The sequence below is a fragment of the Hevea brasiliensis genome, chromosome 8 (genome assembly GCF_030052815.1).
Source record: "Hevea brasiliensis isolate MT/VB/25A 57/8 chromosome 8, ASM3005281v1, whole genome shotgun sequence".
NCBI lineage: Eukaryota > Viridiplantae > Streptophyta > Magnoliopsida > Malpighiales > Euphorbiaceae > Hevea > Hevea brasiliensis.
Window position 1 is genome coordinate 29,069,858 of NC_079500.1, and position 23,903 is coordinate 29,093,760.

At 31.0% G+C, this 23,903-nt stretch overlaps 1 protein-coding gene across 1 annotated transcript; it reads left to right on the forward strand.

The window, feature by feature from the left end:
• Nucleotides 1-8,258: 8,258 nt before the first annotated feature.
• On the forward strand, nt 8,259-23,635 carry LOC110644465 (protein CHROMATIN REMODELING 25). Its single transcript, XM_021797245.2, has 21 exons — nt 8,259-8,542; nt 9,118-9,498; nt 9,702-9,788; nt 9,875-10,115; nt 10,188-10,313; nt 10,403-10,459; nt 10,555-10,641; nt 13,820-13,915; nt 14,111-14,161; nt 15,653-15,727; nt 15,839-15,925; nt 16,856-16,947; nt 17,067-17,199; nt 19,783-19,902; nt 20,024-20,137; nt 20,241-20,324; nt 20,438-20,515; nt 20,590-20,648; nt 21,769-21,949; nt 22,038-22,136; nt 23,223-23,635. The coding sequence occupies exons 1-21, from the start codon at nt 8,343-8,345 to the stop codon at nt 23,583-23,585; spliced, it is 2,811 nt and encodes a 936-aa protein (XP_021652937.1). The 5' UTR covers nt 8,259-8,342; the 3' UTR covers nt 23,586-23,635.
• The last annotated feature ends 268 nt before the right edge of the window (nt 23,636-23,903 follow it).

Sequence of the window (23,903 nt, forward strand, 5' to 3'; positions counted from 1 at the left end):
AAATCTCACAATAAATTAGACCAATGGTTAAAAAAAACTTGTATTGATTGCTTGGAAATTGAATACAAAACTGAAGGAAATAAAATGCAAAGTTTAGAAAATTTATGGACAAATAAAATGAAGGATTAAAGACTATTGGAGTTTATTGAGTTGATTGGTTTTATTGTTGGAATGGTTGGGGGTCCTGCTATATCAAGTACCAAACTATTTATAACTGCACTTATTGGAACATAGAAGTATCTAAAACGAGCACATTTCCACATCCTGCATGTTTAGTAGTTACCATCCATCACCTGCACTTCCTGTTAACTTCTCTTGTGGTTTGATAACTTCCCTATAGCGGATAACTTCCCACTAGTTTCTAACTTCTACTAATGATAACCACCAAAATAATAATAAATATTTAATAATTAGGCCTCATAATTAAATTAATGCAACAAAATTAATTGAATTAATTTCAAAAAAACTTAGCTTAATTAATCATAGGCCTAAAAATAATTGATAATTTAAAATATTTTTTTTGTACAAATAATTGCCCACTGCATATTGATTGGCTAGTTAGGCAATTCTAATCTCAACATTTAATTTTTTTCATATTGTCTCAACTTCACTTGCTCTCCTACAACATGTAAATTCAATGTAAAACATAGCAGGTAACTTATTTAGCTTATGGGAATTTTGAATTTAAAATAAAGCCCATCTCCCAAAGAGTTTCATAATTCCCAAAAAACTTTAATCAAAGTTAAATCACCATCAATTATCATTCTCAAGATGATTAAGACTACCCATAAAAGCTTTTAAACTTTTAACTTTCCCAACACATTTAATTAGATAGTCGGTCCATCAACATTCTAACATTGCTGTTTGAGGTCCCCCATCATTGACTAGCCTCACCACCATCTTTGAAGACTTGAAAGCCCTCGTCCCACGTTGCTTCTCAAGCAATTCACACATTTCCAACACCATTTCATGTACTTTATTCCTCCATTCTTCTTGCTTCATGCTTTCTTTAACCATTTTTTAGCTCTAATAGTCATTTCTTGGTTAAATAGATAATAGGCCTTGCCTAGGCATTGTCAATTTGTCAAAATTTTGAAGGAATTTGAGATAATTTATAGGTACTTCAAATTTTGACATTTGAGAATAAACTTTGGTACCTTTGTGCTTTTGAGCTTGTTTGTGCACTTGAGATGTGTTGGGTAACTTGCTAATATTGTGTTTGCCTTTAGATTTTGTTCTATGAAAATGTCTTATACTTCCCTTACTATTGTATCTGGTATAGTATGTGCTATAGCACTTGAGTTGAGTTGTGCCATTCTGTTGCATATTGTGCTTTTGTGTGTTCTGCAAGTTATGCATTTATTACTTTTTAAAAGATTGGCCTTAAAACTTGACTGGCCAATTTTTTGTACCCTCTTATTATAGGGGAAAGTCTTTCAAAATTTTTCCTAACTAGGTACTTTTGTTGCCTCTACAAGCTCTTCTAAGGTGCTTCTAGATGTGTTGGCCCTTCCAAGGCCAAGCCCTTTGTTTCAATAAGTCCCTAGTACCTTTTTGTATCTCTTGCATACTTTCAGACCAACCCCCTTATCTGCAGGTATCTTTGCTAACTCATTTATTTGTCTTTCTATGTAGAGCCTTCATATGGAGAATGTTAGCATAAGTCTTCTAGCACTTTCCCATCAGGTTCTGATACCAAATACTAATGAGTTGCCTATCCAGTATTATTTTATAACTGCCTATTAACTCCAAGCTTTCTCTAAGAATTTTTTTGCATGATAAAATCATTGTACTATGATATAATAAATTAGCATATATGTAAATACTTGGGTACCTATTGAACAATAAGCTGTATTTTGGCTTTTATTCATGAATAATAGTGGCCTCATGGCCTACCTTCTTTAGATTGGCCTTTTGTTTGTTTTACATAAGTGGTAGCAATGCCTTCTTAATTACACTTTAGCCATTATGTCAGCTTTATCTACTCAATTTTCTACAGGGTCCTTAGGAAAAGCCAGTCAATTAGTGTTATCCCATCTGCCTCCTGTAAGGTGCGATGATTAACATATGAGGAACTTGGACCATAGGAGCACTAATTCCTTTGATACTGTGATTACCCTCGAGCCTAGAGTCACCTAAAGAACTTGAGTCCCCTAGGAAGCTATTAGTACCATTAGAACTATGGCTACCACCGCCTGAGGGATTGGTGCAACTATTTGAGGAACATGCATTATAGCTATGTTAGTTCCTCTATGACTATTGCCCCTCGAGCCAAAGGTCACTTGAGGCATCTACACCTGCTAGGACATGGGTGTGGCTTGAAAACCTGCAATTGCCTCTGCATTATAAATACCCAAGTGAGTCATGAGGTTAGTGTCATTGAGAAGTTGGGTAGGAGCACTGGTTCTACCACTAGGGTGGCTGATCTACATTGATACTCTGAAACTGATTAGGCACTTGTTCCTCTTTCTTGTGAGGTGGTTAGTACTTTTCTTCACTCTGGACCTAACTTCCACTAGTACCATTCTAGGAAGTTCATGGTAGAGACTACCCCTCGAGTTCCCTGGAGCCTCTAGATGTCGAATTAGATTCCTCTAGCTTGGAAACTTGGCTATCAAGAAGTAATGTAGAATATGGAGTATTGAATTTTTCCCAAAAAAAAAAAAAAAAACTTATGGAAGCATCTAGTTAGTTTTTTCCACCCATGAACTAATGCCTTTCATCAAGATATCTGTGATAGTTGACGAAAATTTTTCTCTATCAAAATAAGGCATTTTGTGACGCCTTATCAATGATATAAATGATAGTAAAATGTGAGAATCTATCCCATTGGGCGTAGTAAAAAATTGTTGCAATTTTTTGCTAAGAACAGTAGAAATTGTTATTGAAATGAGATCTTTGGTCCTATTTGGCATGCAAAAAATTATTTTTACAAGGAACCAATCTCGGCTGACTAACATCTTAAGAAATGTGGGTGTGCTAGCTACTGAGTGTATTGCCTAGTGTGCTTCTAACTTCTAAATAAACGGTTGTGAGAACTTGATTACATTGAATGCGGTTTCATCAAAATCTCACAGTGAATTGGACAAAGAGTTAAAAAGAACTTATATTGATTGCTTGGAAATTGAGTACAAAGCCGAAGGAAATTAAATGCAAAGCTTAAAAAATTAAATGACATATGAAATAAAGGATAAATGACTGTTGGGTCTGTTGAGTTGATTGGTTTTGTTGTTGGATTTGTTTGGGGTCTTCCCATAGTAAGCACCAAACTATTTATAGTTGTACCTGTTGGATCCTAGAAGCATCAGGAACCAGCACATTTCCAGGTCCTACATGTGTATTAGTTATCGTCCATCACTTGCACTTCCTGTTAACTTCTCTCGGTTTAATAACTTCCTCGTAGCATATAACTTTCCAGTACTTTCCAACTTTCACTACTAATAACCACAAAATAATAATTAATATTAAATATTTAGGCCTCATAATTAAATTAATGCAATAAAATTAAATAAATTAATTTCAAAAAATTAACTTAATTAATTATAAGTGTAAGAATAATTAATAAGCGAAAATAATTATTTTTTATGCAAACATGTAACACACATTCCATTTTTACGTTAAATTGATAGAATTTGCTAAGTTTAATGTCATTTTATGTTTAATTGAGCTTTGATGTCAAATATAATATAACATAATAGTATGATATTATATTAAAATAATAATAAATAAATTTAAAAATTTATCTATATTTATTATTGAATTATGAATAATGTAAAAAAAATTAATAAACACAGCCACATTAACAGAGAAGAAAGTTAAATTTCACCCCTGAACTTTTGGTCAATGTCACAATAAGTCCATTTTAAATTTTTTCCTAATTCCATAACTTTCTATTTAAGTTTTCAAATAGGTCCAATTTTTGGTAAAAAAAATTAAAAGAGCAATTTCTCAAATTTTTATTAATAAAATAATAATTTTATAGTTTTAAATATTAAAATTATTTATTATATTTAATAAAATTAAAAATAAAAAAAGTAACCATACCCAGACATTAATGCCATTGCCTTCATCTGTTGTATATATATAAAAGTTAGAGAAGGCAAACGATTGTCAGGGACTACAAGCTGTTGTGACGGAAGGCCCCAAGAGTTGTCTTTGCAACTGCAAGCAGTTGAGAAGACTAATTAGGTGAAGGGCTTATGGTGGACCAGACGTGAAGTTGCGTGTTACATCTCGCGACTTTAGATTGGAGAAGACCAAAGGGAGGTTGGGGGGTGGGGGGAGGTGGAGGAGGGAAATCAGTTTCGTTTAGGAATGTCAGAGCCTTAAGAGAGTACTAGGTATTATCGGCATCATCATTAAGAGCAATTTTGCTACAAGGACAAGAATCGCAACTTGAGCAGGGCGAGTCATTAAAGAAGAAATAAGATTAGTAGATGACTAATGATGAACTATCCAAGGGCTTTGTTTTAGGGATTTAAATTCTAATATATAGGTTTTTATTTGTTGGTTTTGTTTTTATTTTTGTTTTTTTCAATATTATTTTGATTAAAATAATAAATACTTTTTAACATTTTAAAATATAAAAATTAATATTTTATTATTAAAAAAATAGAAAAATTATTATTTTACTTTTTGGCGGAACATTAGGTCTATTTGATTTTGAATAGAAAGTTTGCGTTAATTGAGGAAACACTTAAAATTTGACTTATTTGGACATAGGTCAAAAAATTTAAGGGCAAACTTGAGCTTTCTTCTCCATTAAGATAGTAAGATCTCATGTGAAATTAAAATAATAAAAAAAAAACTTAAAAAATATGATTTTTTACATTATTAAAAAATAATTTAATTATTTTACTGTTGTTATACTTAAAAAATATTAAATATAATTTTAAATTAATTTTTAAGCCAATTGTATAATAAAGTCCAAAAGTTTACACTATAGCTAAACGTTTTAATCTTAGCCAATAAACTCTAAATGTTTGAGATTGAGTGTATTTTATAGTAAAAGAGCAAAATTAAATTTAGGAAGTTAAGAGTAAATTATGATATAGTTTTTGAGCTTTGATAAAATTTATATTTAATTCTTATATTTTCAAAATCAAACAATATAATCTTCACTTTTTATTATATATATTAATTAGCCTCTTTATTTAATTTTCAATATAAATTATCATTAATTTTAATAAAAATGTTAAAAATGTCTTTCACCATATTTTAAGCAAGAGTTTAAGAAAGTGAAAAATATCCATTTCACTTCTTCCTTTTGAGCTCCTTAATTGAAACATTAATAGCAATATTAAATAAATCTTAAATGGGAAAGTAATCGGGTAGATGAGTTTTGTCTACTCTCAAGTAAACCTGTTCATGGATTATTTTTCCATGCAAGGAAAGAAAAATTCAATACAAATACTTGTTCAATTCGTAATGTGAATATTAAGGTTTACAATCAAGTATCACATCATTTGAAAATATTCAGTTTAATAAAAAAAATATTTTTAATATCTCATATGTTTTTTTAATATAAAATATTTAGTTCTTATTGTATTTTTATATTCATTATTTCTTAAACAAATCTAATTAATGAGTTAGATTACCCTCCTAACTGAGCCATGATTAAATCAAGAGGTCCGATTAAAACCAACCTAAATCTAGCTTAACCAAGAAATCAATATATTTGCTCTCAAATCTTCTTCTGACCCTTAGTTCCTTAGTTCCATCTCCAAACGTAATGTTTCTTAGTTCCTAAGTTTTTTTTTTTTTAAAATTATTTGAAAATGGTGTAATGGCAATGATTTGGTATTTTTATTTATTTAGTTTTAATTAAAGGCCAATTGATTGGAAAAATTCAAATCTTTATGTTTGTTGTTATTTTATTTAAACTTTTTAATTTTAGACAATTAAATTAAATATTTGAAAATTGAAGAAATTTTATCCAATACCTAAATTTATCCTTAAATTCTAATAGATAAATTATAATTTAACCACTAAAATTAGTAAAACCTAAAATAAAAGGAAGAATTAATTATGGGAAGAATAATATATTTATTATACTAATTAAATATAAAGTTTAAATTAAGATACTAAGTTGTAAGTTTTATCTAATTCTAGAGATTAAATTGTTTGATTTTGAAAATATAGAGACTAAATTGTAAGATTTCACCAAATCTCAAGGACCAAATTTTAATTTATCAAATTATAGTTTGGGTGTTTAATACAATTTCTTTGGTTTTGAAAGGTTTGATTTAATTGTCTAAAATTAAAAATTTTGTATAAAATAAGCAACAAATGCAAATGTTTGAATTTATATGGTAAATAAGTTTAATTAAAATTCCTAATTTTAAAGATAATTTTAATATTATTAAATTAAAATTCATTAATTATATATATATATATATATATTAATTTCAAATGAAATGTTTAATGACTTATTTTAATTAATTTGCTGTTAATTAATTAAGTTTAGAAAGGAAAAATGAGTGGCTTTAAGTTGCTATGATTTGTTAGAACATGTTTGACGGTTGTAACTAATATTAAGAAATAAAAAATATATTAATTGAGTATTAAAAATAATTTAAAATTAAATTTAATAATTTTAATCATACGAACACTAAAATAACATATTTAATTTTTTTCAAATTATTTTTTTAACATCAATGATAAATTACCCTTTAATCATAATGCCATTGATATGAGATAAATTTTAATAGTTATTCTTTAATTTTAGGAGTTGTAATAGAATTATTACTAAACTTAAAAATATATTATAAAACTCTTTGAACTTTGAAATTTTATACAGTAAAATTCTTCTAATCCTCAGCAACCAATTTTTGTAATCCAAAATAACAGTGATGTGAATAATTCTCTCTTTTATGTGATAGTAGCAAAATCAGTTATGATTTTCTTCATAGATTTATCATAAAAGAATTTCAGTTGTATAAAATAATGAAACACTAGATGTATAATAGTTAATTAGAGGAACTCTACCTTAAAAAATTAATAATAATCATTCATGTTATTGCTTCTTTGTATTGCCCACATTAGCATGTTACTTATAAATCAGTTATTGGGAATCAAATGGATTTTATTATATAAAATTTCAAAGTTTAAGAAATTTTATATTATATTTTTAAATTAAGGTACAGCTCTGTTATAAATTTTAAAATTTAAGGATAAAAATTAAAATTTATCCCATTAATATGTGATAGAGTATACGACAGACAATATAATAAACGGCATTTTGATATTTTATTAATATTAATAGCAATTTAAATGAAAAATTAAAAGGATAAAATTAAGACTTAATTATTTAATTTAAAAAATATAAGACTAAATTATAGATTTCCAAACGTTTAAAAATTATATTATAATTTATTCTTAAATTTTCAAATTCAATTTTGCACTTTCAATTTCAACCCTTTGTAGATTAAAACATTTCATAATAATTATGAAAAAAAGTCTAAGAGGGTGTTTGATTTACCTGTTGGATATAACTGATAGATATCTAAACAGATAAATTATAGTATTTGGCAAGTTTAAAAAAATAGAGTTGATAACTGATGGGCAACTAATATGATACCCATCAGCTGCAGTTTGTATCAACTCTATTTTTAGAGCTGATTCTCACCAGCTGATAGCTGATTTGATTTTATTTTTTATTTTGGCCATATTATCATTTTTTATTTAACTTAAAAATTAATATTATTAATATTTTTATTTTTTTATTTGTAATTTTAACATTTTAATTAACGCATTTTAACTTTGTTAAAATATTTTTTATTAATAACATAAAATATAAAATATTTATTTATAACTAAAAACTTAAAATTAATTATAAATTTTTCTATAAACAATAATAATTATTTTATTATTTTATCTATATTTTTAAAATTATTTAATTATCTTAAAAAATAATTATTTTCTTATTCTAATAATAAAATAAATGATAAAATATAATAAATTAATAATTATATATATATATATTTAAATAATATAATATATTAATTTAATAATAAAATAAATAATATAATATAATAAATTTATAATTTTATATTTATTTAAATAATAAAATAAATTATATGATATATATCTTTATTAGTCATTTCACATAACAATGCTAAATATAATTTTATTAAATATTTAATATAAAATAATTATCAGCTATCATTAATGATAATACTATTAATTGTATTTAACCGTTAAACCAAAATAACATAGAAAATGACAAAGAAGCCCTGCTGCCCTGGACGAGTACTTCTCTACATTTGCCCGCCAAATTTAGTGATTTAAAACGAGCACCGCCACTGTCTGAGAATTACAGTGGCTGTCGCTGAAATCTAAAAATGTCTTCCTTGGAAAACGAGGAGGAAGAAGAGCTAGAAGAGGAAATTCTCTCACCGTCAGATTCGAGCGATTCTGGTGACGAGTTCGCACATGATCGAGAAGAAGATTTGGAAGACGACGACGACGGTGGGCACCGGCCTGTTGCACGAAATCCGTCTGATGAAGATCGCAAATCAAAGAATGTAGACGCTCTTGTGAGGTACTTCTAATTTATCAATAAAATAGCCAATTTACCTTGATAATAATCCATTTTTGAAAGTTAGGGTTTGACATTTTAGCTGATTTAGGGTTTCCGTTGTTTGTTATAGTTTAATGATTGGGAGTTTTTCTTCTTCTTTTGCTTATTTGTTACCTGCCATTGGATTGGAAGCCTAGGTTGCTGAGAAAATGTAGAAAATTAGAAGGATTTGATGATTCTCACTGGGCTGGAGGTTTTGATTTCTCAGCTAACATATGATCAAATTTTTATTAATAAACAAACAAATTATCCTCACGTATGAATGCAAAATCTGCCTATTGTTTATAAATACTTGAATGGATTGATTGGCTATACTGACATGTAATATTGATTCATGCGATGGCCAATGAGACTTAGGGATTTTTGTCTAGGGGTTCTTGTTTGCACTATTGTTCTTGCAGTATGGCTTCCTAGTTATTACAGCTGTTAGAGGATCTGAAATACGGGGTTCTCATGTTTTGGTTTTCATCCAAGTTAACAGTTTATCTGGATGGAACTTTTATCATTATGCTGAAATTGTGACCATAATTTACTAGAGGCAACCTTATTGTAAGGAGACAGGCGCTGCTTCCTCGAGTTCTTTCAGTTACAGAAGGGGCATCCATTTGTAGGAAACCCTTTAAACCTCCATGTTCCAATGGCTATAAAGATGGAAATGAAAAGCTCACACGTCGTCTTTTTGCCCGGAAACGATTTGTTCCATGGGGTTCTTCAAGTCCAGTTTTGGTGGCAATAACTAATCGGTTAAATGTGTCAAGTACTATTGAGAAAGATAAAGTGGAAGAAACTGTGACTTTGCCACCTGGAATTGATCCTCTGGTGTTGTGGCAACCTGAAGAATCCGAGGATGGAGCTGGTAATTCAGCATCAGTAGTGGTGGATCCATTGCTTGTTCAGTTCCTTCGACCCCATCAAAGGTATTGATCATAATATGAAAATCTAAAACTGGTTCTTAAACTGTGGAGGTGTTCTGTAAAAATTTACTTAATGAATTGGAAGTGTTCATTTTCATTTATTTTTGTTTTCCCAATTTATTAGTGCAGGCTAATTTGAAAATGAAACTTTCTATCTTTTCGATTCTGTTGATTTGAGTTGTCAAAGCTGTTAATTTTGTATGCAGAGAGGGGGTTCAATTCATGTTCGAATGTGTTTCAGGGTTATACAGTGCAGCCAATATCAATGGATGTATTTTGGCTGATGATATGGGGTAAATATCTCATCTTTTATTTGCTTTCCATGTGAGTTGTGTTTGTGGTTTTATTTACAGGTTGTTATTTTTGATCTGTTTGACAGTTTGGGAAAGACATTGCAGTCAATCACATTGCTATACACACTTCTTGGTCAAGGGTTTGATGGAAAGCCTATGGTTAAAAAAGCCATCATTGTCACTCCAACCAGCCTTGTAAGCAATTGGGAGGCTGAAATAAAAAAATGGGTTGGAGAAAGAGTTAAGCTTATAGCTCTATGTGAAAGCTCTAGAGATGATGTGCTCACCGGAATTGATAGTTTCACAAGTCCTCAAAGTATTTTGCAGGTAAAAAATATGGACTATTAATCTGCAATTTTATGGGAAAAATATTTGCTAATTCAATGAATTTCTTCCTAGGTACTGATTGTATCATATGAGACATTCCGGATGCATTCATCAAAGTTTAGCCATAGTGAATCTTGTGACCTTCTCATATGTGATGAGGCGCACAGGCTGAAAAATGATCAGACATTAACAAACCGGGTATGACATTTATACGTTCTTTTTTTAGCACATGCTGTTTTATTGTTCTTTTTTTTTTTAATAAATTCATGAACATTTCACTGGTATAGGCATTGGCTGCTCTCTCATGCAAGCGCCGCATTTTGTTGTCAGGAACTCCAATGCAGGTGAGAGGCATTCGTTCAAGAAATATTTCCCTTTAGTTTGAACTTTGAATTTTTTATTTCCTTTAGTGATACTTTCTCCATCTGTGACCTTGCAGAATGACCTAGAAGAGTTCTTTGCAATGGTAAACTTTACTAATCCAGGGATTTTGGGTGATGCCACATATTTTCGTCGTCATTATGAGGTAAGCTTTATTTACAGTCTAGTTATATTTATGATTTGTCATTATGACTTATATTTAACATTTTTGACATTATTTAAATCGGTATCAATTTTTGCTAATATTTCTGATGCTTGACATATGTGCTATGCAAATGTTGCAATAAATGATGTCAACTAGTTCTTTTGTTTCTCTTTGTCCTCTTTATTTATTCACATACATGACTCATTAAGCATATTCTAGGTTCTAGAAGATAGATTAGGAGGCCATTCTAGTGAATGTATGTGTAGTGCAAATACCTTCATATTGTATTCTTCAAGACTAAAGACCCTTATTTTTGTTTATGGGGAAAGGTTATCTTCTCCAATAGTGGTGTTATTGTATTGAAATGGATGATGTCATTTCTGACTGTCATCGATGGTATTTCTTTTAATCACTAATTACAACAATTAAATCTCTTGCAATAAAAACAATTAGGTCTCTCTTGTCTTTGTTGATCTATGGACATTTCTCCTACAGTGCAGTGTTATCAAGGCGAAAGGCGACACTAGGGCGATAGGTATCCTATGGCCTTAGGCGAGAGGCGAGTGCCTTTTTGAAGCAAGATGCTATAGTCTAAATTCCCATATATATATATATATATATATATATATATATATATATATATATATATATATATATATATATATATATTTTAGGCAATTAACATAAAAATTCATACTTTTAACTAATTTAGCCGAAACCAAGAGTGCTCCGTATTTTCATTTAGCCTAAACAATTAGAAGCGAATTAAAAAAATAAAACTGTTGTGCTAGTTTAAAATGGCATTAGAGTGAGAGAAACAACAAAACAAAAGAAGAGAGAAGAAGGAAGAGAGAAAAGAAGGAAAAAGAAGAAGAAGGAGAAAACGAGATGGTGCAGGTGTTGTCCTTGTCTGTTGTGTTGAGAGAAATAGAAGAGGAGAAGAGAAGAAAGAGAGGAAAGACAAAGAGGAGAAAGAGAGAGGGGAAGGACGACATACCTTAGCGAGAGCTGTTGTGTGTGAGAGAGAGATAGAGGAGCTACTGCTGGCTGAGGAGCTCACTTCTTTTGGCATGACAACATAGGTACTGCTTAGGGTTTTTTATTTTTTGTTTTGTTAAAATATAATTAAAAAAGAAAAAAAAGTAACCGTTCCTTCTTAAAGACGTTGCCTTGTTGCCTTGTTGCCCAGTGCCTTGGAATTTGGGGTGGTTGCCTCTTGAAAGCAAGGCTAGGTGGTGCTAGGCGAGGTGCTAGAGGGTCGGCTAGCCTCACCTCACCTGGCACCTCTGACACCTTTAACAACATTGCTACATTGTTATTGGTAATTGTGTTCTCTAATCTAGTGTGTTTCTAAAATCCATGGAAATATTCCTTGTTGATTAAATCTAGGTTATATGCTGGTTTTCTGTTTTGTATTTGTTAACTGTTTGTGAAATGGTACTAGCTTTATGTCAAATTTTTGAATAAGAACAACTAATTCAATTTCTAATAGCAATGAGTAGTGACTTAGAACTTTTGAGAGGTTATCTTTTGTAGACTGTTGAGTCTCAATGGCAGTCTATGAATTATCATTGCGAATATTCTTGCTCTTTATCTTTGCCTCCCTCTCTCCCTCCCTCTTATAATTCTTCTTATTGGGGAGCCAAGAGATCCCTGCATCGTGAGCTATACTCCTCTATTCACTCCTGTCATCTACTTTGTGATTATTTATTAATTTACTTGTTTTTAGATGTTTTGGGTAATTGATTTTAGTGGAACTTCTAGTTTGTTTATGTTGGTTGAATTTGCAATTTGTTGTTTTGGATTTATTTAGGGCTTGTTTGATTGGTGAGAAAGTGGAGGACAATGTGCTTGTTCTAATTATTTTTTAATTTGATTTTATTTTTAATTTTGCCTGCCAAATAAGAGATTGATTTCACTTGTGGTTTCATCTTTTGTAGATTTGGTTGTGGTTTATGCCGGGAAGAACTATTATGCCTTTAATAAAATGAAAGTCATATAAGAAAAAACTGTAATAAATTATTAGTTTATAGAAAACAAAAAATGTAAGCTTGTAATGTTATGGCAAACATGGAATAACTCATAATGCAATTAACATGTTAAAAACGAAGCATGTCTAAATTCTTGTCATTTAGACTCGACTCTTTCACTTGGGATGGGAAACATTACTCTACTGCAGTGCTTCTTTGCTTCAACTTGCATTTTTTTCAATAAAACTTATCCTATTGCTTGTTTTAGATTTCTTTTTAGTGAGCTCTTTTAACTTGCACTGCTCATCCCAGCTCCCAAGTTTGAGGGTGATAAGAGACAATGGGTATTATGGTCATTATATTTATTCATGTATGTATGAACCCTATTATATTCTACAATGTAGGTTAAGTCATTCTAGCAAATGTATAAATAGGCATACATTTTATTTTCTGTTTTTGAGCAACAGTAGACATACTTCTTCAAGTCCTGAATTTTGTCATATGGAGAAAAGTTTTCTTTTTTAATGGTGTTTATTTGAGAGGTCTGAACAAAATGAAATATAAATGGCACTCAACTGACAAAACCCCATATTGTCATTGGAAATGAGGTTAGACAACCATTAATAGGTGCTTCTATCTTAACTTGTTCCTTTTGCATCTAGATTTGCTAAGAGCATTATAGGTCCTCTATAAACAAGTGTCCTTTACCCTGGCTATATCTTAGATGGTTTGGAGGTGAGTTTTCATTAATGGATCTTCTAATATCTATATAATAGACAGTCATATTTTCCTAATACATTACCTTTTTGTTGACTTATTTTGACATATTGAGGTGCAAAATGACAAGAAATTAATCACAATCACATTGAACTTACTGCTTGCGGATTTTAGAAACCATCATCTTAATGCATAAAATTCTTCTTGTTACTGTGCTTTAACATCTAATATGTCATTTTAACTTTAAATTAGCGACCCATTATTTACAGAATACTAGAGGCTTATATTTCACTATGGGATATACACTATGAAGGCCTTTCATCTTTACCATAAAACATAACAGTCCAGCAATAAGGTGGTGCAGTTTTCTTTGGATGCATTGGTGTAATGCATCTTTCTTAGACGTGATTTGTTTGAGGTTAATATTTGTATTTTAGTGATAAGCAGTTTTACATGCTTATTCTGTTTTTTGTTACTTGTAAAAAATGAAGATGCCAATTATTTGTGGAAGAGAACCAACTGCCACTGAAGAAGAGAAGAAGTTAGCTGTTGAGCGCACTGGAGAATTAAGTGCGAAAGTGAATCAGGTAATTATTTTACTAATATGTGTGCAATTGCATAAGGTAGCTTATCACAAGGATAATGTCACAGTATGTTAATTGTAACTCATGATTATGTTGTAGTAATGATTCCACCAGACAAAACATGTATGGTTAGTTTTGTTTCTAACATTAAGAAAAGAATTGCTTTATTGTTTCTCATATCTTGCTAAAAATGTGCAGTTCATCTTGAGAAGGACTAATGCATTGCTATCGAATCACCTGCCGCCAAAGGTATAGCCCTTAATTCAAGATCTCCCAGTGCCTTTTGTCAAATGTCATGATAGCTTAATGTGCTGGGCATAGTCGCACTCCTAAGTTCAAGTGCTTTTGAAGCAAGGCACCGCACCTATGAGCATTGCCTTAGTTGGGGTGCTAGGCACAAAAGGGTGGGCCTTGAGAACAAAGAGGGAAAAAATAAAGGGAAGAGAAAGAAAGCTAGCAGGAATTGATTCTGTTCCGAGGAATGCTCCATCGTCTCTAGCCTTATGAGCTTATCTCTATATTTTTTTTTTTTTTTATATTTCATAAACATTCTTTGGCTCATCATTCTCTTTTAATTAATACTTTTGTGATGGGTTTTGGAAACTGAGAAAACAAATGGGGGGATGCTAACCTACAATAAGCTTTCACATTAGAATAGATAATATAAATTTAGTATAATTGTAATTTTTATTAAACCAACTCTCACTTAATTCCCCTCCACTTTTTTTAGATTCTTTTCCTAAATTGAGTCATAATTTTATAAAGGTTTATCATAAAATTTCTTATTAATTTATTTTAAAATTGTTTGCCTTACCTTGCTTATATGTGATGTGAACTTTGGCCTTGTAACTTGCACCTAGGCTCCAAGAGTGCACGTATTGCAATACATGGATCTAATCCATATTCATGCCAAAATACCCTAGGATCCATAAACTTGATTCACTAGTCCATAATATAATCAGATAACTAATATTAATTATATCATATAAATCGTAGCCTAGATGTACTTTATAGTTGCAGAAATTAATGCCCCACAAGATAGTTGAAATTGAGTGTTTCTAAAAGACAAAGATTAAGCTAATATCTGTAAAAAACACTGCACTTATCTCTTTTGTCTATTGTTTTCTATTGCTAAAAACCACTATATGGCTTCTTTTTGTTTTGCCTTTATACGTTTTGATTATGAAGGGAATGGCCTTTGTCCAAACTGCATGCATGTACCTACCTTGGCAGTTAAATGCAGTTACTCTTATATATATATATATATATATATATATATATATATATATATATATATATATATATATATATATACACACATTGAATATGTGTTGACCCACATGGGTGACCCAGACCCAAATTCCTTCACTTTGAATAAGATTGGGTGGGCAATATATAAATGTGCTTTAAAAGGACATATATTTTATAATAGTTCATTGTGAGATGCCATTTGGCAAGCTCCATACTCTGGGCACTTGACAATAAGTTTCTTAAATAGATCCATAAATTTTTTTTGCTAGATGATGACCTGCTATTTAAATTTAACCTGTGCTCATGTTTTTACTATGCAATCATATTGTTCTCAAATTAGCTTTTTTGCATTACTTTCTTAGCATATTATTTTTGCTGATTTCAAATATATTCTTTCATATTTCTATGACTTAGTAGTCTTTTTGGATGGATAAACTTGTGGTTAATTGTAAAATTATTTTAATATTGTAAATGGTGCCTCCCTTGCAGATTGTTGAAGTTGTTTGTTGCAAATTGACTCCTCTCCAATCAGAGCTATACAATCATTTTATACATTCCAAAAATGTGGGTTTGCGTTCTTATTGAGATATATTTTTATTTATACATTGGAATTTGGTGGTTTATGACATGAATGTTAGCAACCAACCCATTTTTTATTGCCATTATTCCATACAGGTTAAACGAGCAATAACTGAAGACACAAAGCAGTCAAAGATTTTGGCTTATATTACGGCTCTTAAGAAGCTTTGCAATCATCCAAAGGTAAAAAAAACCTTACAAGCATTAATTGTCTTGGAATGTTGCTTTGATGTAGGTTGCCTTTTCTATGAGAGTTTTGCCAATTTTAATATTGTTGTTGCAATGACTAAAGTTGTGGTCTCCATATGTGTATTTTGTTATATCTCTAAAGTAAGTTTTGGCCATCAACTCTCTTCATTTTGCAATGAAACAAGTTAGTGGACATCTTTTAAAATGCTGAAAATTACTTTGGCATCCAATGTTTTGACATGCATATATATATATATTATGAACTTATGAAGAGCGTTATTTTTTTTAATTTATTTTTTTTCCTTTTTATCCCTTAGATAAATGTTGAGCTCAATGGTGAGATTTCTCATTGATCTGAAGGAAAATTTGATAAAAAAATATGAGTGTTAATGGCAATTTTTTTTTGGGTGGCAGGCCACAGTGAGAATAGTTTTTTATTTTTATTTTTAAAATGGAGCGTCCTTCAGTGTGAGGGAAGGTTTCGTACATTTAACTCTTCCAAGAGTTATCATATGATAAGTTCTTTGGTCCAATTATCTTATTTAAAATAATAGTAGCTATTAACATATATGGTGAAGCCATGTGCTTGCAACACAGAAGGTTGCTTATGAATGAGTTTCACAAAGCAAATTTAGAAGTAGAGCGAAAGCTTCAATCCCATGGAAAGTAACTTGATGAATTGAAACTATTCAATATTAGGACAATGTAGTATATAATCTTCAAGCTCTTAACTCATTGATTAAGCTATTTCTGCCTAAGATCATCATCGATTTAGCCTTTTCTTCTGTTAGTTGCTATATTGCCTCCATAAGGCTCTTGGTGGATTTATTTTACTTGCGGTAAAATATTTTCATCTTCCATTTGATTCTAATTTGTGCATTGAGTTCATAATCCATTCTTATAGAAGATAAGTTACCTATGCAGCTCATTTATGATACCATAAGAAGTGGAAGTCCAGGGACTTCAGGGTTTGAGGACTGTTTGCGATTTTTCCCTTCAGAGATGTTCTCTGGGAGGTAAGCATTTATTTTATGTTATATAAATTATTTATTTCCTATTTTGCCTTTAAGTTCTTCATTTTTTGTCCTTTCTTCCTTGTTTGCTCACTTGCTTTCTTTTCTACCTCATTTGCTAGATCTGGTACTTGGAGTGGTGGTGGTGGTGCATGGGTTGAACTTTCCGGTAAAATGCATGTTTTGGCTCGATTATTGGCCCATTTACGTTGGCAAACTGATGATCGAATTGTTCTTGTCTCAAACTATACTCAGGTAAATTTACATGGCAGTTCTTACTAATCAATGTTGTTTAGAATGAGAAGTAAATCTATTGATCACAATTTTATCTGTATTACACCCTTCTGTTTCCCTTTTGATGGATGGTAAAAATTTGTTGTTTTAATGAATTAAAGAATTAATGACTCCAAATCATGCCATTTTATAAACCAGATATAGGGAGGAGGATCTGGCTTTAGAAGAGTCTAATTGCTGACATTATAAATTTATATCTTTTCTTTTGTAATATTTGAGAAACATATAACTTGTTACTAGACGATTGTATAAATTTATGTCCATGGATGAAATAGAGCTTTTTGATCTTCTCAAATTTGCTTAAAGCTAAGGCTTTGTTTGTGCAACGAAAATTTTTTTTTCTGCACTTTTTGGTGTTTGGGATATTTTAGGAAAATTGGTCAAATGGAAATGGTTTCCTAGTCATTGGGAGGGCTTTTATGCTTGTGGAAAACAATTTTCTATTTCATTTTTTATGGAAACTTAGAACAGAAAATCATTTCCAATACTTGTGGAAAATGCATTCATTTCATAAGAATAGGAAATCATTTTCCAATTAGCAAAACTAGAAAACATGTTCTATTAAAATTGTTTCATATGGTTAAAAGAGTTTGGAAATTCTTGTTTTGTATAAAAAATATATTAGTCCAAGGCCTTTTATGCCTTTGTTATGAAGATAAATCATTTATGTAAGTGAAACTATTATAATTTGAAAAAATAATGGTTTGTTAAAAAAATTGTTATGTTAATAGAGATTTAGAAACAAAAGTTGTTTATCAAAATAGATTAAAGAATAAATAAATAAGAAGATAAAGAAAAAAAGAAAAAAAAAGGGAAACTAAGACTTAGCCCAACAAATAAAAATGAATGAAAAAAATAGAGAAGAAAATGCATACGATACAATGCTTGCTGGCCGAACCAAACTAATGGCATTTAACAATGAAACTGAATTTTAAAATAATGTTGAAGGCTGTGGTTGGGGTTCAAATCCGTGCTAAAAGGTGTTGAAATGAGCAAACAAATGTTGCTTTCATGTTTTCTAAATAGAAAAAAAAATGCTATTGATGATAAAGGAAATCAATGGAAATCATCTTAAACCTGCTTTTCAATGATCAATTACAATTTTAGAAAAATTAGTTTTCAGATTTTCGATTGGAAAATTTTGACATTTTAACAAAAAAACCCTATTTCTATTTTTTTTAGAAAAAAATTTCTAGAAAACTGTCTTAGTTTTCTACAAGTAAATACACCCTAAGCTATTTTCAAGCAAAGCTACTTTCTGTTTTTGAAATAAGAAAGTTTTTGGACTTTCACTTGTGAAAAAGGAAACCTATAAAGGGACAATATAGGCACCTATAAACCAGCCTATTGACTGTTGCAAATCATCGGCTATCACTGGCCAGCTAGGATGCACGGAAACGGGAGGCGGGATCGTTTTCCCGTTCTGGAAACGTTTCCTTGCCGGAAACGTTGGGACACGGCGAGGAAACATCTCCGGGCCATTTCTGTAATTCCTTGAAATCGAAAACGCGTTTCCTTCGCCGGACATGCGTTTCTTTAAAAAAAAAAAAGTTGCACCTCCAGGAAGAAGAAGAAGAAGAAGACGAAGAAGAAGAAGAGGAGGAGGAGTACCTTGTGGGGCAGTGAGCCGGTGGCGGGAGGTGACTGGTCTTTGCTTCCTTCCCCATCCGATGCTCTACCAGTCAGCCTCCCTTCCCCGATGGCGCTGCTCCTTCCCCGATGGCTCTACTCCTTCCCCTAATCCCGATACCCATGTTATTTCCTATTTGAAGACTTTTTTTTTAATCATTACTATTTTTATTTATTCAATTTTCACTGTATTAAAACTTTGACCCTTTATTTTCTGCATTTTAATATTAATTTTATTATTCTATATATTTATTATTTCAATTATTTATAATTATAAATATATAAATAATCTAATTAATTAACCAAGTAATTAATTTCATTATCTTTTGCTTTTTTTAACATTTGAATTTGTTATAATTAGGACTTCCAAATCCATATGTATACACATATATATATACATACATGTTTTTTAATCCAAAATCGTTTAGAGTGGAGAAAGTAAATCCATATAGTCGACCTCAAATTTTTGAGATAAAGGCTTAGTTGAGTTGAGTTGAGTTGCCGTTTCCCCGTGTCCGTTTCCTCGTTACATAGCTGGCCAGTAGTCGTTGATGACAATCTCAATTTATATTTCTTTTCCTAATTTTCTTTTAGTTTTAGAGTCATAAATATTGAAAGAAAATTAATATCTTCATTATTTTCTAAATGTCTGATAAGTAGTGTCCAGCTAGTTTTCTGTATTGCAACTAATAACATATTATAAATCATTTTATCCAAAAATGTTTTTCTTAGAAAATATTGTTCATAAACATGTTATTTTTGCAAACAAATGCAGCCCCAGAACAAGGCTATGTATCATTTACAATTTATTTGTAACAAAATATTTCATTAAGCATTTATTCACAACTGTTTTATTGGAAGCAGTGAGGATCACTTCTCATTCTCTTACACTTTAAAATGGGTTTCACTCATCAGACCCTGGACCTTTTTGCTCAATTATGCCGGGAAAGAAGATATCCACACTTAAGGCTTGATGGAACCACGTCAATTGGTAAAAGACAAAAGCTAGTTAATCGCTTCAATGATGCATCAAAGGTATTAACTCTTTCCCTTCTCATTTGAAATACTCACATATTTCTGCTCCAAGGGGAGCCAGGGCTAGAGGTGCATGTCAGCTTAATTACTGATAAAGCCATTTCAACTCCTCATACTACAGGATGAGTTTGTATTTCTCCTAAGCAGTAAGGCTGGTGGTTGCGGCCTTAATCTAATAGGTGGTAATCGGCTTGTCTTGTTTGATCCTGACTGGAATCCTGCCAATGACAAACAGGCAATTGCTTATCATAACCCCTCATATGCAGCTTATTTGAGTTTAGGAGTTATGTTGATCTCCATTTCTAATTTATTGCATAATTCTATCCTTCCCTAATTAGGCTGCTGCAAGAGTTTGGAGGGATGGACAGAAGAAGAGAGTTTACATCTATAGATTTCTAAGTACTGGAACAATTGAAGAAAAGGTTTGATGAGCAGAAACTTAGTCAATGTAGTTACTAAATTCCATTTTCCTTCTTGTGTTAGATTTCAATAAGGTGACATTATGTTGGCTGATATTTCCTTGTAAGTCTTGTAGGTTTTTCAGCGTCAAATGTCAAAAGAAGGGCTTCAAAAGGTTATTCAGCATGAGCAAAATGATAGCCTTGTTGCACAGGTTCTTATTGCTGTTTTTGCTATGTGATTGAAGTTTTCTCCTGTATTCTTGGTATTGATGTGCTTGAATTGCAGGGCAACTTTCTTTCCACTGAAGATTTACGAGATCTGTTCACATTTCATGAGAATGTCAGGTAATTATGGTCCTTAAGTTGAAATATATTGTCATGATTATAAATTCCATTAATTGGTCTATAGGAGGAAACCTTAAAAAAATGCCATTTTTTGAGACTACCAGTTTCATGGTAAAACCATAGTGTGCTGCTAATATAAAGGTTGTTGCCTTATACATTGTGAAACATTGTTTGGCCTGCATAATATTTGGCATATATATATATATATATATATATTTACGTGGCATTGTTCTTCATTATATTGCCACATGGCATTTTCCATTTAATTCTCTTTTACTCTTCTTTAAACTATATAACAAAATTTTGATATTTAAAATGAAACAATATTTAATCAATAAAAAATAAAATATATAAAAAATAACTATATATTTAAGCAATGTTTCTATTATATTACTATATTTTTATTATGAAATCTTCATTAAAAAATTCGAGAGAAAAAAAATTAATAAAAAATATGAAACAATATTTAGTTAATAAATAATAGAAAATATAAAAAATAAAATATGAAATAATTAATAAAAAAATTAATATATTATTTAATTTCCATATATTAAAATAAAAAAAAATGTAAATTAAGATTATTTATATATTAAAATTATTAATAGCCACGTGCTAATGCATGGGCAATTCCCTAGTTCAGGTTATATTTTAGGGTTTATAGTGAATCTATGTTAGGACTAGAACAGGAACTAAAGGACAATGAAAAGAAAATGTCATCTTGTCATCTGTAGCGAATCACGCATTAATGAAGAAGTAAGCATGTACAAAATCACATTTAAGTTGTCCTGTATTGAGCATGGGCTATGCCATTGAAAATGTACTTGTCATCATCAAAGAAGGTAGGATAAGAGTGGTCATTGCAAGTTTATTCCAAGTGTCAATTTCAGTTGTTTGAAAGAGAGATTTATGATTGTTCTGTATTTGCTTAAATAAACTCAAAATAGTTGCGTAAAGAGTAATGGCAACAAATCACTGCACATCATATTGCTATAGTAGAGCTTGATGCATACCTCTGTTATTTCTGAAACGAGATGTCTTTTAGATGTTGAAGTTAAGCTGCTTACACTAGTAAACATGGAACATTTTACAATTTCTTTCTTTTTCCAAATTATTTACCTAGGTCTGAAATACATGAAAAGATGAACTGTGCTCGCTGCCTTTTTCATGATGATGGCCCTGAGAACATATTAGAGGGAGAAGGATCAATAAATAGGTGTCAGTCAGATCAAGAGGTGTTTGATATTGGTGGATTTGCTGGGATTGCTGGAATCTTGCACAAGTTAAAGGGTTCAGAGATGCAGGTCAGTCATGAACTAGTCATAGAATATTCTGTTGTCTTTTCAAGCGTCTGATTTGTTTTCTATCTTCTCTATCATGCTCAATTTTCAGGTAGGGACTCCTCTTGAAGAGGATTTGGGTAGCTGGGGGCATCATTTTCACTCAACATCAGTACCTGACGCTATACTTCAAGTTTCAGCTGGTGATGAGGTGCCAACATTTTTCTATATTTAGTTTTATTTTTTTATCCATGGAGAGAGAGAGAGAAATCAAGTAGCAGTGCATATTTTTTTGGCTTGATAAATTTCTTCATCCATAAAATACTGGCTAAATTAAAAAGGATAAACCAGATGGAGAAAATACTAAAAAAACCAAGTCAAGCATCTCCTTGAAATGATGGTGAAAATTTCAAGAGTTTTTAAGGGCACACACTCAGGTCACAAAAATTTGTATTAATTTCATTTTATTCCTTTATCTTTGCTCAGTTGTCAGAAAAAGAGATTGAATGCAAACTATTTGTAGTGTGAATCCACCCTAGGTTTCAATGGAAAGGATCCAAGGTCTAGAAATTCAATTTTCCATAAAGCCGTAGTTATTTGTTTATCCTGCCAAATTTCCTGAAGTTTCACCTGTGGATTCATGCTAAAGTTGATACTAGTGTTGTCAAAAGCACTTGGTGCCCTTAATGCAAGAAGGTGTGCTCGCCCGAGTGAAGTGAGGTGCTAATTTATTTTAAAATAATAAATAATTAAATATACAATGTAAAAATGTCTAATATATTACACAATCTATAAATTGCCAAATTTCATATTCATATTTCATAATATATTGTCTGTTTTAAGCTTTAAGATCAAAAGCATTCCTCTAATAACATAAAATATTAAAGCAAAGACCATAAAATACATAATGTAATTTAAAATTCTAGATGCATTGTTCAGTTTCATACATCATGTCATGCAAACTCAAAATCCTAATTTTATAGCCATCGTGTCAATGCCAAATGGTGAAAACAAATCAGATCAGCTTTTCTCTCTCAACATTTATATTTTTTTAATTCTTTCCTTTTTCTCACCTAGGGGTGCCTAGGTAAGTCATAGTTAAAGGCGCCTCGCCTGCAGGCATCCTAGTCAAGGTGCCTAGATTTTGTCTTGCTTGGGTGCCTCTTGACAGATACATACCGCCATGATGTGCAACCTATTCAGTTCATGCTTCGACATGCATTTTTGTATATTATTGTATTTTTCATTATCCTTTCTAGGAAGTTCCAAGTGCACTAACATTTTTATACTATTGTAGGTAACATTTGTATTCACAAATCAGGTAGATGGGAAGCTTGTACCAATTGAATCAACAGTAAATCCAAAGATGCAGGACATAAAAGGAAATCAGAACCAACATGACAATAAGGACAATCTGGACCGAAATTTGAAGCTGTTTCAACACCATAAATTGCCACAACCCTTTCTTCCCAGTGGAGATTCTGTGAGAGATTCATTATCTTCCTCATTTAAGCCTTTGCTAAGAACAAATGTGAAAAGAATGAGAACTTTAAAAGGAACAGAGAATGCTGACCCAAACTCTAAACAAACTTTTGGAAATCAATTACCATTGAAAAGTTTATCCCCTTGCACTGTAGAATATGATGACGATTTTGAGTAAAATTAGTCAAGTTTTGGGCAGCTGAAATAAATTTCTCATTTTGTTCTCAATTGCTTATCAAGATAAGTAGCTTTTTGGAGCATGCATTGGTGAAACAATTAGGAAAAAAAAAAACGAAAAATCAGGGTGATTGCGAGAGATAAATGGGAGATCTTTCAGGCTGCAAGGTTAGCTTTTGATTTGTTGTAGCATCTTGTAATGCCTGGAGTATCTACAGTTTAGGTCTTCTCTGTGTTTAAAAGGAAAATTTAAATTAATAAAAGCTCCCTAAGTTTTGATCTGATATGCATTTTCCTCCATACTTTTTCCAAAATTAGT